This window comes from Mastigoproctus giganteus, chromosome 2, assembly GCF_048544385.1.
Source record: "Mastigoproctus giganteus isolate SK-2022 chromosome 2, ASM4854438v1, whole genome shotgun sequence".
Taxonomy (NCBI): Eukaryota; Metazoa; Arthropoda; class Arachnida; order Uropygi; family Thelyphonidae; genus Mastigoproctus; species Mastigoproctus giganteus.
Window position 1 is genome coordinate 259,201,854 of NC_143576.1, and position 17,147 is coordinate 259,219,000.

The 17,147-nt window shown below is 39.4% G+C and overlaps 1 protein-coding gene across 2 annotated transcripts in view; it reads right to left on the reverse strand.

Moving 5' to 3' along the window:
- Positions 1–17,147, reverse strand: part of LOC150090421 (lysophosphatidylcholine acyltransferase 1-like) — a 347,274-nt gene that overhangs the window by 73,250 nt on the left and 256,877 nt on the right. For both annotated transcript variants that reach the window (XM_090369114.1, XM_090369115.1), the window contains exon 11: positions 10,155–10,280. In XM_090369114.1, coding sequence (XP_090225240.1) covers positions 10,155–10,280 — 126 coding nt within the window. The remainder of the gene's footprint in view (positions 1–10,154; positions 10,281–17,147) is intronic.

Sequence of the window (17,147 nt, forward strand, 5' to 3'; positions counted from 1 at the left end):
GGTCTGGAGGCCTCATTTTAAGAAGGATGTAGAGCTGTTGGAACGAGTACAGAGAAGGACAACAAGATTAGTGAATGGAACAAAGGGTTACTCTTATGAAGAAAGGCTTGTTTTGCAGATTACAGTGCTTGGAGACTAGGCATCTGTGAGGTGATCTGATTGAGGTGTATAAAGCCCTGAATGGTTTGAGCATGCTCAGCATTGAGCATTGGGATTCTTCATCTTGCTCAGAATAATCACCCAAGAGGGTATAATTCAAACTGAGGAAAGACAGTTGTAGGATAGATGTGCGGAAGTTTGCCTTAAGCCAGCAGGCAGTTGATTGGTGGAACAGACTTCCATCTTTTGTTGTGGAAGTTGATAGCCTAAAAAAATTTAAGGTTGAGCTCGACAGGTATTTGGAACGAACGGAGGAGTGAAATCAGAGCATTTTTTTTTTTTTTTGGCTAATGCTGCATAAAGCTTGCTTTCTTGCATTGTATACCTCTACTAATGCTAATTACTTTGCATCGATATTTACAGAAGGAAAACCCTTTGTGACAATGAGAAATTATGGGAGTGAAGTTGAAAAATATGTAATTAATGATGTTGAAATTTCACATGTTTATTTAATGAAGAAACTTTTGAGCCTACAGGCCAGTAAGGCTCCTGGAGTTTAATGGCATATACCCTATAATATTAAGAGAGGCAGCAAGTGAGCATATTGAACCATTGAGGCTAATTATGAGAGCTTCACTGGAATCAGGAGTAATTCTGTTGGATTAGAAAAGTGCCAATGTATCTCCAACACATAAGGGCGGTTCTAAGAGTGAAGTGGGAAATTATCGGCCAGTAAGTGTAACTTCAGTAGTAGGGAAAATTATGGAGACAATGATCTAGGGTGGAATTTAGGATCATTTAGATAGAAATGGAATCTGAAGAATACTCAGCATGGTTTTGTAAAGGGAAAATCATGTTTTGACAGGGTCATTCAAGAGCTGGACTTAGGGAATAATTCTGACATTGTTTATTTGGATTTCAGTAAAGCATTTGACTCAGTCTCACACGAGCAGTTACTATATATAAATTGGAACAGGTTGGAATCACAGGGAAAATCCTTAGATGGATAGCTGTATGGTTTCAGGCCAGGAGGCAGAGGGTTGTGATAAATGGTTATTCCTCAGATTGGGTTGAGGTAAGAAGTGGGGTTCCCCAAGATCAATATTAGGACCACTGTTGTTTTTGATTTTCATAAATGACATAGATGAAGGGATAGAGGGTGTGATGTCTAAATTTGCAGATGATGTAAAGATTGGTAGAGTAGTTAATGATAACTGCCAAGCAGAGCTTCTTCAGAGTGAATTGCTTTTGTATCACTCAGAAAATCTCTGTGCATTTAAGGGCACGAGTAAAGCTGCCCTTACACTTTATTTCTGGTCAAATCCAAAGGCTTGAGTAACCATTAGACTGGTTTTCATATTGTTTTGTTCTTGAGATGGAGAAATATTACAAAGAAAAAGATATTCCTTTCAAGATTTTGCTTTTATTAGATGAGTGTTTCCCATACTTTTTTAGTCACGGAACACTTTTCATCTCACAATATATTTACAGAACACATATATATTTACGAAACACAAGTTTAGCAGGAACCGAACAACTGTTTACTAATATTTTATTACATATGATGCACTGTGCATCAGGAGCATCTTTATTTTCAACACATGTAAAGCTGAAATTCAAATAACTGTCATCATACTTTCGTTTTGGTCTTTTATTAGTTGGTTCCTGTTTTTTTCACTTTGGAATTTGGGGATCAAAAGGCTGCGATTGTTTATGCTCACTTTCAAGTGTGTTCCTTTTCATCGACCACAGTTGCACTACTAGAAATACTTGCTTCTCGTTTTCAAGTTCCCATTTTCAACCACAAATCCATGTTCATTTATTTTAATAATAATATTTCGAAATACTGATAATTAGCAAAAAAAATTTAATTTATACAAGGAAGCGAGTTTAGTTATAACATCGGTTTGCTTCCCCCTCTCCCGCAACCCATGTGCTCCAGGCTAAATCGCATATAAATGGCATATTAGATCACTACATTGCTACTTTTTCGTAGATGTCATTACCTCTATTCATATTTCTCTATGCAAAGCCCTCCGCAGTCTATTTGATTATAAGTCTATGCCAGTATATTAATAAATAAGAAAAAATAAATAAATAACGTGAAAAATTATAATGATACAAAAGTGGTGTACGTTACAAATATGTAAAATTTATTTATTTTTATTTATTAATTATGATTTTTCAAGGAACTCTTGTTCACATCTTGCAGAACACAGTTTGAGAAATGCTGTATTAGATAATGCTCCAAGTCATCCTCACATTTTGATGATTTCCATCCAAATGTAAAAATCATGTTTCTACCTCCAAACCATGGATCACAGCATAATTTCTAATTTAAAAGCATACTATTTATGCACAAACTTTTGCACAGGCATTAGCGGAAACAGAAAGCGAGACTGGGTTGATTTAATGAGATTTTTGCACAATGCTTACAAGAGCATCAATCAACATTGCTAAGGTCTGGAAAGAGGTTACTCAAAACTATGTGACTGGGTTTTGGAAACAAATTTGCCTGTAGTTCATGCATGGCTTCAGAGATTTTGAGAAGGATGAAATCACAATGAAGGTTAACCACAACAATGTGGAAGTGCTAACCAAATCCCAAGAGCTGGAAGCACAGAAGGCAGAAATGGCAATTACAGCTGAGGCTCAAAACAAAACAGCTAAGGAGCTGATATGCTTCATCACCAAGGAGATGGCAACTGCATTCCATGAGATTTCATTGGCAAAGGGAAGGCTTGAGAAGATGGACCCTGATCTCATAAGATTCCTAAAAGTGAATCGAAAGGTTAATGATATGCTGGCTTGTTATAGAGAGAGACACAAAGAGATGCAACAGGTCACTATCCTCTAACTCTGACACAGTCTATGTATTTACCTGTTCCATGATGACTCACAGCAGGCTTTGAAATCCCTGGCACCTTGCTTTCCAGGCTGCTGCATATTTCAATAGAAACAGTGCAAGAATCACTTTCACCTCTTCCCGTGTCTATTGTTATTCTATTAGACTGTGTATTCTCCCCCACGCTATTAGTTTTCCAATCCACTGAACGCTGCCTCGATAGGATCTGGAAATATTCCTGCACCTTTTCTATTTAAGTGTATCCTATCCCTCTACAAGCAGTCTCTCCTGTTAACAAGCACAGAGTTAACTGACTTTGAAAGAGAGACAATAGTGGGTGTCCAATGCATGGGTCACTATCGCAGAGGTGGTACAGAAATTGCACTATCCCCATTCGACAGTATCAAGAGTGTATCGGGAGGACTGCCCCATTTCTGGAATAACATCTCACCATGGACAATGCTGTGGGTGGAGAAAGGTGGTGGAAGAACATGGCCATCGACATCTGTCTCGCTTTGTTTCAGCCAACCGGAAAGTGACAGTGGCCAAATCACCGCAGACTTCAACGAGGGAGGTGCAAAAACGTCTCCACCAAGACCATCAGATGATCATTAGCCGCAATAGGTTATGGGAGCTGCCGACTAACCAGAGTCTCACTGCTAACACCACGACACAGGACCATACACCTCAATTGGGCGAAAGAACATCGGCACTAGACCTTGGATGGTTGGAGACGGGTCTCCTAGTCCAATGAGTCACATTTCCAGTTATTTTGAGCAGACGGGAGGGTGAGTATCTGGCTGGCAAAATCCGCATGAAGCTATGCACCTGTCATGTCATACAAGGAACTGTTCAGCCAGGTGGACGGTCAGCAATAGTCTGGGGCATGTTCAACTGGCACAATTTGGGATCTCTCGTACATCTAGATGCATCTCTGAATGGTACAGGTTACGTGTCCATCCTTGCAGACCATCTGCATCCCTTCATGGTCATCATGCACCCACAGGGTAATGGATTCTTCCAGCAAGACAATGCACCTCCCCACAGAGTTGTGGTGACAAGAACATGGTTCAAAGAGCATTTTGCAGGTTTTACCACCATGGAATGGCCTCCCCGTTCATTAGACAAGAAGAACCATGTGGAGCATCTTTGTAAGGCTGCGGAAAGGTCCGTTCGAGCTATGGATTCTCCACCCAGGAATGCGATAGAATTATGGATAGCAGTGTATGTATGGAAATACCTGTGAAACCCACTCATGAACTAGTGGACTCAATGCCGCGCCGTGTGACTGCCCTTATCTGGATGAATGGTGGGCCTATCCATTACTAGGTAGGCATTACATGATTTCTGTTGTTGTTGTTATTTGGTTTTTATGAGCATTAGCAACTAAGGCCATATTGCTCCGGGGATATGCGGTTGTCAGACAGACACTGTGTATACACTGTGTCTGTCTACACAGTGTATATTTCCATGTACACTAATGCTGCCACATGCTAAGACTATGCATGAGGGGCATAAATTCAAATTAATGAAGGATGGCTGTAGAATTTAGCATTAGTAGAGGCATATGATGCAAGAAAGCAAGCTTACGCAGCATCAGCCAAAAAAAAAAAAAAAAAAAAAAACTTCCACTTCACCCCTCCATTCGAAATACCTCTCCAGCTGAGCCTTACATTTATTTAGGCTATAAACTTCCACAACAAGGGATGGAAGTCTGTTCCACTAACCAACTACCCGCTGGCTAAAGGCAAATTTCTGCACATCTATCCTATATCTGTCTTTCCACAATTTGAATTTATGCCCTTTCAGGTGATTATTCTGAGCAAGAGGATAAATCCCATCAGCATTGAGTATGCTCAAACCATTCAACACTTTATACACCTCTATCAGATTACCTCGCATGTGTCTAGTCTCCAGACACTGTAATTTGCAAAACTTAAGCCTTTCTTTGTAAGAGCAACCCTTTGTTCCATTCACTAATCTTGTTGCCCTTCTCTGTACTCGTTAGGAGCTCTACATCCTTTTTGAAATCAGGCCTCCAGACGTGTATACAGTACTCAAGGTGTGGCCTGACCATTGCCTTATACAAGGGAATAAATATCCATCATTATCCCTGCTAGAAAAATTCCTATATACGACAATACACCATGAGCTACTCTTGCAGCCCATCTGCACTGCTCAGAGAACTTCATATCTGCCTGCACAATTACCCCCACGTCCTTTTCATTCTCTACCACTGTTGGTGTAGTACCACAGAGTTGATACGTTGCTCTGGGGTTGCTGTTTCCCAATGTAGTACTTTATATTTGTCAATGTTAAACTTCATTTGCCACCTCTCAGCCCATCTGCTCAACCTTTCCAGATCCTGTTGCAGCAGCATAGAGTCAGTAGTGTCCTTAACAACCCTGCCAACCTTTGTATCGTCTGCAAACTTGGACATTAAGCTTGATATACCATCATCAATATTATATATAAACACAGAAAACAATAATGGACCCAACACTGAACCCTGAGGGACTCCACTAATAACATTAGTCCAAGATGAGCAGTGTCCATTGATTACCACTCTCTGTCTTCTCCCCCTCAACCACCCCTTTATCCATAGCAGCAATTTGCCTCCAATACCACACTGCTCCAATTTGTGCAGCAGTCTTCCAGGTGCAACAGTATCAAAAGCCTTTCTAAGATCCAAATATATAATATCAAAGTTATTCCCTGCATCCAGCTCTTTTGTGACTGGTCAAATCACAAAATTGGTCAGGCAAGACTTCCCCTTAATAAAACCATGCTGTGTCCGAGCTATAACTGAAGTCTTGTCTAGATGATCCTGCAGTGCTTCTTTAACCAGTGCCTCCATTAATTTTCCTAGAACAGAAGTTAAACTTACAGGTCTATAATTACTTGTGTCAGCCTTTGATCCTCCTTTGTGAATTGGGGTCACATTTGCACATCTCCAGTCTATGGGTACCTCCCCTGAGTCCAAGGAAGCTCTCATAATTATGGCTAATGGTTTGCTTACTTCCTTTGCTGCCTCCTTTAATATAACTGGATAGATGCCATTCACTCCAGGTGCCTTTCTTGTATTTATCTTCAACAATTTCTCCTCCACTTTACTCTCAGTTATTACAAGATTATCTAGCTTACTGCCAGAGTTGAATACAACTCTGGCATTCCCCTCGCTGAATAACTCCTCATGTGTGAATGTTGATGCAAAATATTCATTTAGTTTGTTAGCTACCTGAGCAGGATCATCAACAGTTGAACCATCGATATCAAGTGAACCAATCTGATTCATCCCCTTCCTTCTAGAGTTTACATAAGTAAAGAATTCTTTGCTGTTTTTCTTTGCATCCTTTCCCAAAGATTTCTCATAATCTGCCTTTGCCTGCCTAACCTCCTTTGTGACTTGATTACAGACTAGCTTATATCTATCACAGGCTTCTGGTGTCACGTGTTAATTTATATGTATCCCATGCATTTTTCTTCTCCGTCACATGTCTCATTAGTTCATCTGACATCCACTTAGGCCTAAATCTTGAACAATATTTCTTAGTTGATATGTAAAGCCTAGTAGCTTCCAAGATAAGTTCTTTGAATGCTTCCCATTTTGAATTTGCTGTTGGTAACATCATCAGTTGGTTCCACTGTATAGAATTTAAATACTGTCTCAGACCATTGTAGTCGCCTTTACGCCCTGATGGTAGTTATCTCTTTGAGTAAATCCCACTTCAGCACACTGTGATCACTGCCACCTAGTGGTTCCTTTATCTGCAGATTCTTAATGCATGAAGAATCACTACTGATAATCAAATCAAGAGTATTACTCCCTCTATTTGCCTCCTGAACAAGCTGATCTCCCAATGCTTGTCACACCAAACTGACTTGACACTGCACTGTCCAGCGATGTCGACTGGCTTCACTTCCTTGGATTTTATGTGTTTCTTAAATAATAGCATAACCCCTCCTCCTTTCCTATCCTGTCCTGTCTATCCTTTCTGTAGACGTTGTACTCCCCAAATTCCAGTTCTACATTCCTTATATCTGTGACACCACATCTCTGATATCCCAAGAATATCCGCCTTTGATGCTTTGAGCAATACCTGAAATTCATCAAATTTATTTACCAAACTTCTAGCATTGGTGTACACACAAGTATACATGCACCTGTTCCTATTCTTAGCTACCCTAACACAACTCATGTGTTTATTTGTACCGCAATGACTCCCAGCAGTCTCTGAAATATCCTACATCTTGTTTTCCAGGCTGCTGCTCATTCCAATAGAAGCAGTGCAAGAATCACTTTCAACTCTGCCAGTGGCTACTGTTAATCTATTAGTCCTAGAAAAGATGTGTTGAAGTTTGCCTTTAGCCAAAACGTGGTTAATGGTTAATTTTGTAATTTCACCTAATGTTGTGTAAGTGAATGGATAAGTGAAATGGAAAAGGTTTATTTTGGCTGATGCTGTTATGAGCATCAGCCAAAGATGCTCAAAGTTTTCTCAGATGCTTATCTGAGAAAACTAGATACCCCATTACAAAAAACATTTGCCAAACCATAAGATATTTCACTGCATACGGTGATAGACGGCCTTGTCTTTTAACTTCTCCACTAATGCTGGTGTTCCCCAAGATTCAGTTCTTTCTCCTACTGCTTTCCTCTTGTATATTAATGATCTTCTTCTATTGACTGGAAATCATATTTTGTTCATGATAGCCAATTGCATTATTCCTTCCAGTTTGAGAAACCTTGCATTTCACAAATAGCTCCAACTTCTTGATATCAATTACCAATTCTTTAAATGCTGATCTCTAGGTAATTCTCCAGTAGGGCATAGACAACTTAGCTAATTTAAAACCTTCTCAAACTCAGTCCTGACTTATATCTTGCAAAAAGGATTCTACTGCTCATATACTCATCTTCGACAACACTCAGATTTCTAGACAAGGTCATATATCTTTATTAGGGATATATGATGTCCCCACTCTCTCTCTTCCAAACCAGTATGATCTTCAATAACACTCAGATTTCTAGACAAGATCATACCAATGGATTACTTTATCTTCTGATCTCTCTCTCTCTCTCTTGGCATAAGCACATCACAAATATTACTTCCTCTGCATCCCAAAAACTGGGTTTTTCTCTTTTGCTCTCGGCATTACTTTTCTTTTAAACAGCTACTCACCTTGTACAAATCTCAAATCTTCCTACTATGGAATACTGTTCCCACATCTGGAGCAATGCCCCATAACCTCTCTCAGGTTTCTAGACTACATTCAAAAGAGAGCAGTTAAATTAATTAATGAACCATCTCTTACAAAGTCTCTCCATTCTGTCTCATTGATGTTCAGTTTCTGCTGCATGCCTTTCTATAGGTACTTCCTTACTGTTCTTCTGAATCGGCTTCTATAATCGCCCCCTCTCTTTTCCAAACCAGTACAAACATGTGCTGCATCCATGTTTGCTAACAGGGATAAGATGGTGATTTTCCCATTCTGTAAGGCAATTGGTTAGGCTGCTTACAGGTCTACATGCTTCATTTCAGGAAAGATGTAGATCTGCTGAAACAGGTGTAGAGAAGGGCAACGAGATTGACGAAGGGAATAAAACAGTGGGCCTACCAAGACAGACTTCATTTCAGCAAATTGTAGCATCTGGAGACTAGGTACCTGTGAGGTGTTTTTAAGGCCTTGAATGGATTGAGCCAGCTCAATGCTGATGACATTCTTCCTCTTGTTCAGTCTACACAAGAGGAATCATAAATTCAAATTGAGGAAGGATGGTTGCAAAGGTTTTTCTTCATCCAGCAGGTTGTTGATTGTTGGAACAAACTGTCATCTGATGTTGTGGACGTGGGCAGTTTGAATAAATTCAAGAACTAGAAAAATTACTATGTGATGGACAGGTAATATGGGAGGGTTCATTTTTTTTAGCTGATGCTTTATAAGCTTGCTTTCTTGCATCATATTTAAGAAAGCAAGCTTATTATATATAATGGAACAAAAAAAAAAAAAAATATAATGAAATAATGAAAAAAGCCTCAAGCTTTCTTGCAGAATATGGCTACTACTGGCCTATGGGTGTGGGAAATGATCAGAAAAGCAATGTATAAGAAGCTGTTTATGTCTGGAGCATTTTCAGGTAATCATTATGTTTCTATGTATGAACTAAGATAAAAATTGGATCAGTACTTTTAAAAAGTAAACAGGTATAGTTTCTGTTGTCATCTCTAGTGTATATGCGCATACACATTACGGGAGTTCAGTAGAATTATGTTTATATTAAAAGCATAAATATGTTTATATTAAACATATTAAAATATGTTTAATTAGAAGAAAAGAGATTCTAGTCACAAAACAATTTTTTTCCATGTGAAATGATAAAAAAAAAAAAAAGCTAGCAAAATTTCTTAAAAGTCCAATGAAGGTAGACTAGAAAACTTTGCTTTCTCCTTAAGGAGATCTCACTACTCATATTTCCCTTGCATCTGTACACACCTGTATTATGAAAAGATACAAAAATAATCCAATGTCTCTAAAGTTATTAATTCTTATAATTACAAATTATTTTAGAGTCATGTTATAAGATACAGGAGTGAGCTAAAAATAAACACATACTACAGTCAAAGATCTAAGATGTGTGGTATGTCCATTGCATGGCAGAAACTCTCCTACTTTGTGGTTCTAGCCATTCGGCATATCTATCATTAGTATAAACATTGGATTACTCACAGCAATGTGCATTCAGCCACAGTACTTTTGTAAAGTGATCACACTTATTTGAACAATGGCAAAATGGACACAATGTTTTTTCAGCATCTGCCTTATTCATCTGACCTTTTGCCCTGTGATTTTTTTCTATTCCTCCAAATGAAGCAACAATTAACTAAGTTGAAATTATCATTGCCTCTAGGGCAACTCTGCATTATATAATAGCAGCAGAATTCAAAAACTGTACCATACAGGTAGAACAAATGTTCAATATCCAAAGGGAAATAATTTGAGTGAGCTTATGAGGTTTTTTTTTTTTTTTTTAGTTTTATGGCGCATTAGCATCTAAGGCTATATAATGCATTGAGCTTATGAGTATTATAGGTGGTATATTATTACAAAAATAGATTTTTTTATGATAACAGTCTCAGATCTTTGACCAGATATATATACAATACACATAAATCAACTATAAACAGAATAATAAAAGTTAAGACGATACCCAGATCGAGTGTGAAGTTTCACTAATTTCACCAAAGGTGGAGTCAGAGGAACATTCTTTCTATACATCCAAGACATGTACTTTAGATCATCATATGAGTAATATGATAAAGGGAGATCCAAATTTCTGTAATATTAGTCAAAAAAGCAAAATTCAAATGAAATTTTTTAATTAAAAAAAAAAGGAAGTCTAAGTATTCAGTAAAATTAATGAAAAATTCTGATCACTACAAACTAATAATTTATCTTAATGTCAATCTGATTTCTCCTTATAAGATTTCTGGCCAGATCAAACTGAACTAATTAATATTTGCAATATCACAGTATCATTAGTCGTTTCGTGGACTAACATTATTAGTGGAGTCCCTCACGGTTCGGTGCTGGGTCCCCTGTTGTTTTATATATTTATCAATGAAATTGATGAAGGTATATCAGGTTTAATGTCAAAGTTTTCAGATGATACAAAGGTTAGCAGGGTTGTTAATGACAGTAATAGCAGTGTGCTACTGCACCAGGATCTCGAAAACTTCGGCAGATGGGTTGAGAAATGCTAACTGAAGTTTAGCATGGACAAATGCAAATTACAGCATATGGGTAGAAGTAACCCCAGGGAAACATACCAACTGTGTGGTACTACACTTAGGGTGGTAGAAAATGAAAAAGATCTGGGAGTAATTGTACAGTCAGACATGAAGTTTTCTGAATAATGCAGACAGGCTGCCAGAGCAGGTCATGGGGTACTGTCAATGATATACAGGAATTTTGCTAGTAGGGAAAAGGAGGTGATTATCCCTTTGTATAAGGCAATGGTCAGTCCACATCTTGAGTACTGCATACAGGTCTAGAGGCCTCATTTTAGGAAGGATGTAGATTTGCTTGAGCATGTACAGAGAAGGGCAACAAGATTGGTGAGGGGAATGAAGGGGTCCTCTTACCAAGAAAGGCTTAAGTTCTGCAAATTGCAGCATATGGAGACTAATATGGGACACCTGCGAGGTGATCTGATTGAAGTGTATAAGGCCTTGAATGGTTGAGCACACTGAATTCTGATCACATTCTTCTGCTTGCTAAGGTTACAAACCTGAGGGGACATAAATTCAAAGACAGTTGTAGAATAGACTTGCGGAAATTTGGCTTTAGTCAGTGGGTGGTTAACTGCTGGAACAAACTTACATCTATCGTTGTGGAAGTTGATAGCGTAAATAAATTCAAGGAGGAACTGGACAAACTTTTAGAGGGAATGGATGTGTGAAATTGATTTTTTTTTTTTTTTTTTTATGAAAACCCCAAACACGAAAGGTATCAAAGCCTATAGTACTTAGTACCGTGCATGGGTTGAAGGAAAAATATGGGGGGGGGGGGAGGCCAGAAACTTTGCTCTAGAGACTAAACATGGGTTTCACCACTTCAAGCCCCCAATAAGCAAAGTGGTGGTATTTCACCGGTTGATGAAAGTCATCTACCACCTGAATGCTATATATGCTCATACACTTGCTTTCTTGCATCACATGCCTCCATTACTACTATTGACAAATTTCTAGAAGGGAGGACAAAAACAGTAGTACCTGGCAGAGTATTTCTGTGTCCAGTATTATACAAAATTGGTTAATATTCATGAGACTGACTCACGAATCATAAATTATGATTCGTGAGTCAGTCAACACTAAAAAAAATTAATAATATCTATAATCCCAATAAGAAACACATACAGCTGAGCCTCCGAAATTTAAATTTAGCGATACAGAATTGTGTGTGAGAGTGAGAGAGAGAGAGAGAGAGAGTGTGCATTTTCAAGCTATTTTTAGGAATTCAGGTGAAACCAATGAACCACCAAAAAACTGGCACATTTTGTTCTTAGGTTGGCCATTTGCCCAAGTAGTGCATCAGAGTTGATCACTCAACAAATTTCTTAAAAGACCATGGAGCTGCCTACTGCTTTTTGTGAACAAGATTAGTGGTTCATTTTGATAATTATTGATTGATGGTGTCAGTTCATAAACTGTATATAGTGTATTTTACAAGAGAAGGGAAAATAATTTTCACTGGACAGTAAAGTTTAATACTTTTCATATACCACACATTACTTTCTTCTTGATGCAGGATACAGGTACAGTATCATGCCCTCGAAGGATTAAAAGTGAGGGGCCCATCAAGCTCTCAGCTGCCCACACCAATGCTAGAGCTTGCACTTGGTCATCACGCAACACAGCAGCAGCCCCAAAGGCAGAATGCGCTGGTCCCAAAGGAACTAGTAGTTGTTGGTGACTCTATTCACAGGGAAACGGGAAACATGCTTTGTAAAAAGGATAGGTGGAACAGGACCAGGGTATGTCTGCCAGGAGCAAAGATTGATGACGTTGTAGAGCGGATATCATCTTTTAAGGGCACAAAAGGTGATATAGTTGTACACGTTGGCACTAATGATATTAAGAGTAGGAGACCAGCGGAATTACTTAACAAGTACAGGTCACTGTTGAAAAAAAAGCCGTGAATTAGGGTTGAATTTGAAAGTGTCTGCAATTCTGCAGGAGGGAGTATATGATGAGAGCCCTGTCAATCAATTCGGCCCTGGAAAGATTGTGCAAGGCTCAAGGGGTAGAATTTTTTTTCAGCCTGGTCTGTACTTGTTAACAGGAGAGACTGCTTCTACAGGGATGGGATACACTTAAATAGAAAGGGTGCAAGAATGTTTGCTGATGCTATCGAGGCAGTGTTAGGTGGGTCGTAAAACTGCTAGATTGGGGGATACAAGGACTAATAGATTAACAGTAGCCACTGGCAGAGGTGAAAGTGATTCTTGCACTGCTTCTATTGGAATGAGCCGCAGCCTGGAAAAAAGGATATTTCAGAAACTGCTGGGAATCATTGGGGTACAAATAAACACATGGGTTGTGTTAGGGTAGCTAAGAAAAAGAACAGGTGCATGTATACTTGTGTGTTCACCAATGCTAGGTGTTTAGTAAATAAATTTGATGAATTTGAGGTATTGCTCAAAACATCAAAGGCAGATATTGTGGAGATTTCAGAGACGTGGTGTCACACAGATATAAGGAATGCAGAACTGGAATTTGGGGAGTATAATGTCTACAGAAAGGATAGACAGGATAGGAAGGGAGGAGGGGTTATGCTATTAGTTAAGAAATACATAAAATCCAAGGAAGTGAAGCCAGTCGACATTGCTGGACAGTGCAGTGTCGAGTCAGTTTGGTGTGACATGTTGTTGTTGTTGTTATTGGTTTTTAGGAGCATTAGCAACTAAGGCCATATTGCTCTGGTGCAGTGGTCATTCCCTGACCTTTCCGCATGCTCCGTATTTGGTGATGACGGGCTCGAACCCCGGTCTAATCAAGAAGCATGTGCTATGCACTGCTGCTCCTTCCCACCTGGCTACGAAGGCGCCTTGGTGTGACATAAGCATTGGGACATCAAAATTGAGAGTAGGAGTGTGCTATAGGCCTAATGACTCTGATGAGTATAATAAGAAACTGTACAGGGAAATAGAGTGGGCCAGTAAATCAGAGAGTCTTATAATGGGAGATTTTAATTTCCCAGATACTGACTGGAATTTGGGGGCTGTTCACTCACACACTAGCAAGGTTTTGTGGATTTATTGGATGATTGTTTTCTACATCAGCATGTTCGGGAGGCAACTAGAGGGAGTAATACTCTTGATTTGATTATCAGTAGTGATTCTTCATGCATTAAGAATCTGCAGATAAAGGAACCACTAGGTGGCAGTGATCACAGTGTGCTGAAGTGGGATTTACTCAAAGAGATAACTACCATCAGGGCGTAAAGGCGACTACAATGGTCTGAGACAGTATTTAAATTCTATACAGTGGAACCAACTGATGATGTTACCAACAGCAAATTCAAAATGGGAAGCATTCAAAGAACTTATCTTGGAAGCTACTAGGCTTTACATATCAACTAAGAAATATTGTTCAAGATTTAGGCCTAAGTGGATGTCAGATGAACTAATGAGACATGTGACGGAGAAGAAAAATGCATGGGATACATATAAATTAACACGTGACACCAGAAGCCTGTGATAGATATAAGCTAGTCTGTAATCAAGTCACAAAGGAGGTTAGGCAGGCAAAGGCAGATTATGAGAAATCTTTGGGAAAGGATGCAAAGAAAAACAGCAAAGAATTCTTTACTTATGTAAACTCTAGAAGGAAGGGGATGAATCAGATTGGTTCACTTGATATCGATGGTTCAACTGTTGATGATCCTGCTCAGGTAGCTAACAAACTAAATGAATATTTTGCATCAACATTCACACATGAGGAGTTATTCAGCGAGGGGAATGCCAGAGTTGTATTCAACTCTGGCAGTAAGCTAGATAATCTTGTAATAACTGAGAGTAAAGTGGAGGAGAAATTGTTGAAGATAAATACAAGAAAGCCACCTGGGGTGGATGGGATCTATCCAGTTATATTAAAGTAGGCAGCAAAGGAAGTAAGCAAACCCTTAGCCATAATTATGAGAGCTTCCTTGGACTCAGGGGAAGTACCCATGGACTGGAGATGTGCAAATGTGACCCCAATTCACAAAGGAGGATCAAAGGGTGACACAAGTAATTATAGACCTGTCAGTTTAACTTCTGTTCCCGGAAAATTAATGGAGCCACTGGTTAAAGAAGCACTGCAGGATCATCTAGAGAAGACTTCAGTTATAGCTCAGACACAGCATGGTATTGTTAAGGGGAAGTCTTGCCTGACCAATATGATTGGATACTATGATGCAGTCACAAAAGAACTGGATGCAGGGAATAACTTTGATATTATATACTTGGATCTTAGAAAGGCTTTTGATACTGTTGCACATGGAAGACTGCTGCTATGGATAAAGGGGTGGTTGTTATTTGGTTTTTAGGAGCATTAGCAACTAAGGCCATATTGCTCCGGGATATGCGGTGGTCATTCCCTGAATGACCTTTCCGCATCCTCCGTATTTGGTGGTGACGGGCTCGAACCCCGGTCTAATCAAGAAGCGTGTGCTACGCACTGCTGCTCCTTCCCACCTGGCTACGGAGGTGCCGTATAAAGGGGTAGTTGAGGGGGAGAAGACAGAGAGTGGTAATCAATGGACACTGCTCATCGTGGACTAATGTTATTAGTGGAGTCCCTCAGGGTTCAGTATTGGGTCCATTATTGTTTTCTGTATTTATAAATGATATTGATGATGGTATATCAAGCTTAATGTGTTAAGTTAAGTCTCTTGTAGGTTAATTGAATTCTAAGTTGAGAGGTCCAAGTTTGCAGACGATACGAAGGTTGGCAGGGTTGTCAAGGACACTACTGACACTATGCTACTGCAACAGGTTCTGGAAAGGTTGAGCAGATGGGCTGAGAGGTGGAATGAAGTTTAACATTGACAAATGTAAAGTACTACAAATGGGAAACAGCAACCCCAGAGCAACGTATCAACTCTGTGGTACTACACTGACAGTGGTAGAGAAGGAAAGGGACTTGGGGGTGGTTGTGCAGGCAGATATGAAGTTCTCTGAGCAGTGCAGACGAGCTGCAAGAGTAGCTCATGGTGTATTGTCGATGATATATAGGAATTTTTCTAGGAGGGATAAGGAGGTAATTATTCCCTTGTATAAGGCAATGGTCAGGCCACACCTAGAGTACTGTATACAGGTCTGGAGGCCTCATTTCAAGAAGGATGTAGAGATGCTGGAACGAGTACAGAGAAGGGCAACAAGATTAGTGAATGGAACAAAGGGGTGCTCTTACGAAGAAAGGCTTAAGTTTTGCAAATTATGCAGTGTCTGGGGACTAGGCACCAGCGAGGTGATCTGATAGAGGTGTTTAAAGCCTTGAATGGTTTTAGCATGCTCAATGCTGATGGGATTCTTCCTCTTGCTCAGAATAATCACCTGAGAGGGCATAAATTCAAATTGAGGAATGACAGATGTAGAATAAATGTGTGGAAATTTGCCTTTAGCCAGCGGGTGGGTGGTTGATGGAACAGACTTCCCTCCCTTGTTGTGGAAGTTGATATCCTAAATAAGTTTAAGGCTCAGCTGGACAGGTATTTCGAACAAACAGAGGGGTGAAGTGGAATTGGTTTTTTTTTTTTTGGCCGATGCTGTATAAGCTTGCTTTCTTGCATCAAATGCCTCTACTAATGCTAATGAGCATATAAATTATCAGGAGAGACAGAACCCTATGATAGACATAAGAAAGTCTATAATGAAGTCACAAAGAATGCAGATTACGAGATATCTTTGGCAAAAGATGCAAAGAAAAACAGCAAAGACTTCTTTACTTATATAAACTGTAGAAGGAAGGTGTGAACCAGGTTGCTCCACCTGATATTGATGCTTCGAGTGTTGATGATCCTGCTCAGACAGCTGAAAAATTGAATGAGTATTTTGCATGTACATTCACACATGAGGAATTCTGTAGGGAAGTGCAGGACAGAAGCTTATTAAACTCTAAAAGGGAGTTTAATGATTTTTAATAACTGAGAGCAAAGTGGAGGAGAAATTGTTGAAGTTAAACATAAAAAAGGCACCTGGGGGGGGGGGTTTGGTATCTATCCAGTTATATTAAAGGAGGCAGCAAAGGAAGTAAGCAAACACATAGACATAATTATGACACCATTCTTGGACTCAGAGGAGGTTCCCACAGACTGGAGATGTGCAAATGTATCCCCAATTCACAAAGGGGGATCAAAGGCTGACATGAGTAATTACAGACCTGTTAGTTTAACTTCTGTTCCTGATAAAATAATGGAGTCACTGGTTAAAGAAGAATTGTAGGATCATCTAGAGAAGGCTGCAGTAATAATTCAGACGCAGCATAGGTTTGTTAAGGGGAAGCCTAGTCTGACCAATCTAATTGGATACTATGATGTGGTCACACAAAGGAACTGATGCAAAAAATAATTTTGATATTATATACTTGGAATTCAGAAAAGCTTTTGATACTGTTACACATGAAAGACTACTGAACAATTTGGAGCAGTATGGCATTAT